At 38.9% G+C, this 2,500-nt stretch overlaps 1 protein-coding gene across 1 annotated transcript in view; it reads left to right on the forward strand.

The window, feature by feature from the left end:
• LOC138975382 (Na(+)/citrate cotransporter-like) overlaps window positions 1-2,500 on the forward strand; it is a 33,997-nt gene that overhangs the window by 31,112 nt on the left and 385 nt on the right. The window contains exons 16-17 of the mRNA XM_070348048.1: window positions 390-527; window positions 767-2,500. The exon at window positions 767-2,500 is cut by the window's right edge and continues 385 nt beyond it. Coding sequence (XP_070204149.1) covers window positions 390-527; window positions 767-895 — 267 coding nt within the window. The 3' untranslated portion in view covers window positions 896-2,500. The remainder of the gene's footprint in view (window positions 1-389; window positions 528-766) is intronic.

A 2,500-nucleotide genomic window follows, 5' to 3' on the forward strand; every position in this document is an offset into this window, starting at 1 on the left:
GGACTACCTTACGATGCAGTATTTTGACACATGATTACAGTTTTTTCAGTGAACATTATAATTAAGAATGTAGAGTTGTGCATGCTAGGTCTGCATGTTGGGTTCTGTGTGCTGGTTTCTTCCTGCAGAGTTGTGCATGCTAGGGTTCTGTGTGCTGGTTTCTTCCTGCAGAGTTGTGCATGCTAGGGTTCTGTGTGCTGGTTTCTTCCTGCAGAGTTGTGCATGCTAGGGTTCTGTGTGCTGGTTTCTTCCTGCAGAGTTGTGCATGCTAGGTCTGCATGTTGGGTTCTGTGTGCTGGTTTTGGTTTGCATTCTGGGTGCTGCGTTCCGTGTTCTGCCAATAAGGTTCCGCACCATCTGAACTCACATAATTAATTGTCCTTGAATAGGCGGTACAAATCAAGGTGAACCCTGTGTATCTGATGACATCTGCTGCTTTGGCATCGTCTTTTGCCTTCATGTTGCCGGGAGGAACACCCCCAAACGCCATCGTCTTTGCGTATGGCGATCTACGCGTGGCTGACATGGTAGGGTGTATATATTTGTGTATAAATTACGCAGGTTAGACGTACTTGTCACGCCCTAAGTTTGGCTAATCCTTGACAACTTTTACGGTCATTGTGAGACTAAGTGTGGTTGCAGCTAGTAAAAATAATACTTGTTTTCAACTTTGATAGAGGTAAAGCAGCAGCTAGTTCGTTTCCATTTTATATTCCATGAAGAAAATGGGTCGTATGACCATTAATATTGCTCTTCTTGTGTCTAGGCCTACGCAGGACTGTTCATGAACGTTCTGGCAGTGCTCACGTTGACCCTTGGTCTGAATACGTGGGGAGACGCTCTCTTCGATTTCTACACAATGCCGGACATTTTTATCAACGCAACAGGCACCTGATAGTGAACTGCCGTTGTTACATTTAGTCAAGTTTTGACTAAATGTTTTAACATAGAGGGGGAAATCGAGACGAGGGTCGTGGTGTATGTGTGTCTGTCTGTCTGTCTGTCTGTGTGTGTGTGTAGAGCGATTCAGACTAAACTACTGGACCGATCTTTATGAAATTTGACATAAGAGTTACTGGGTATGATATCCTTTTTTTCATTTTTTTGATAAATGTCTTTGATGACGTCATATCCGGCTTTTCGTGAAAGTTGAGGCGGCACTGTCACGCTCTCATTTTTCAACCAAATTGGTTGAAATTTTGGTCAAGTAATCTCCGACGAAGCCCGGACTTCGGTATTGCATTTCAGCTTGGTGGTTTAAAAATTAATTGATGACTTTGGTCATTAAAAATCTGAAAATTGTAAAAAAAAATATTTTTTTTATAAAACGATCCACATTTACGTTCATCTTATTCTCCATCATTTTCGGATTCCAAAAACATATAAATATGTTATATTTGGATTAAAAACAAGCTCTGAAAATTAAAAATATAAAAATTATGATCAAAATTAAATGTTCGAAATCAATTTAAAAACACTTTCATCTTATTCCTTGTCGGTTCCTGATTCCAAAAACATATAGATATGATATGTTTGGATTAAAAACACGCTCAGAAAGTTATAACGAAGAGAGGTACAGAAAAGCGTGCTATCCTTCTCAGCGCATCTACCACCCCGCTCTTCTTGTCAATTTCACTGCCTTTGCCATGAGCGGTGGACTGACGATGCTACGAGTATACGGTCTTGCTGCGTTGCATTGCGTTCAGTTTCATTCTGTGAGTTCGACAGCTACGTGACTAAATGTTGTATTTTCGCCTTACGCGACTTGTTACATTTAGTCAAGTTTTGACATAGAGGGGGAATCGAGACGAGGGTCGTGGTGTATGTGTGTGTGTGTGTGTGTGTGTGTGTGTGTGTGTGTGTGTGTGTCTGTGCGTGTGTTTGTGTAGAGCGATTCAGACTAAACTACTGGACCGATCTTTATGAAATTTTATATGAGAGTTCCTGGGAATGATATCCCTGGATGTTTTTTTCATTTTTTCGATAGATGTCTTTGATGACGTCATATCCGGCTTTTTGTAAAAGTTGAGGCGGCACTGTCACACCTTCATTTTTCAATCAAATTGATTGAAATTTTGGCCAAGCAATCTTCGACAAAGGCCGGACTTCGGTATTGCATTTCAGCTTGGTGGCTTAAAAATTAATTAATGACTTTGGTCATTAAAATTCTGAAAATTGTAAAAAAAATAAACAAATTTATAAAACGATTCAAATTTACGTTCATCTTATTTTTCATCATTTCCTGATTCCAAAAACAAATAAATCTGTTATATTTGGATTAAAAACAAGCTCTGAAAATTAAAAATATAAAAATTATGATCAAAATTAAACTTTCGAAATCAATTTAAAAACACTTTCATCTTATTTCTGGTCGGTTCCTGATTCCAAAAACATATAAATATGATATGTTTAGATGAAAAACACGCTCAGAAAGTTAAAACGAAGAGAGGTACAGAAAAGCGTGCTATCCTTCTCAGCGCAACTACTACCCCGCTCTTCT

The sequence above is a fragment of the Littorina saxatilis genome, linkage group LG9 (assembly GCF_037325665.1).
Source record: "Littorina saxatilis isolate snail1 linkage group LG9, US_GU_Lsax_2.0, whole genome shotgun sequence".
In the NCBI taxonomy this organism is placed as follows: Eukaryota; Metazoa; Mollusca; class Gastropoda; order Littorinimorpha; family Littorinidae; genus Littorina; species Littorina saxatilis.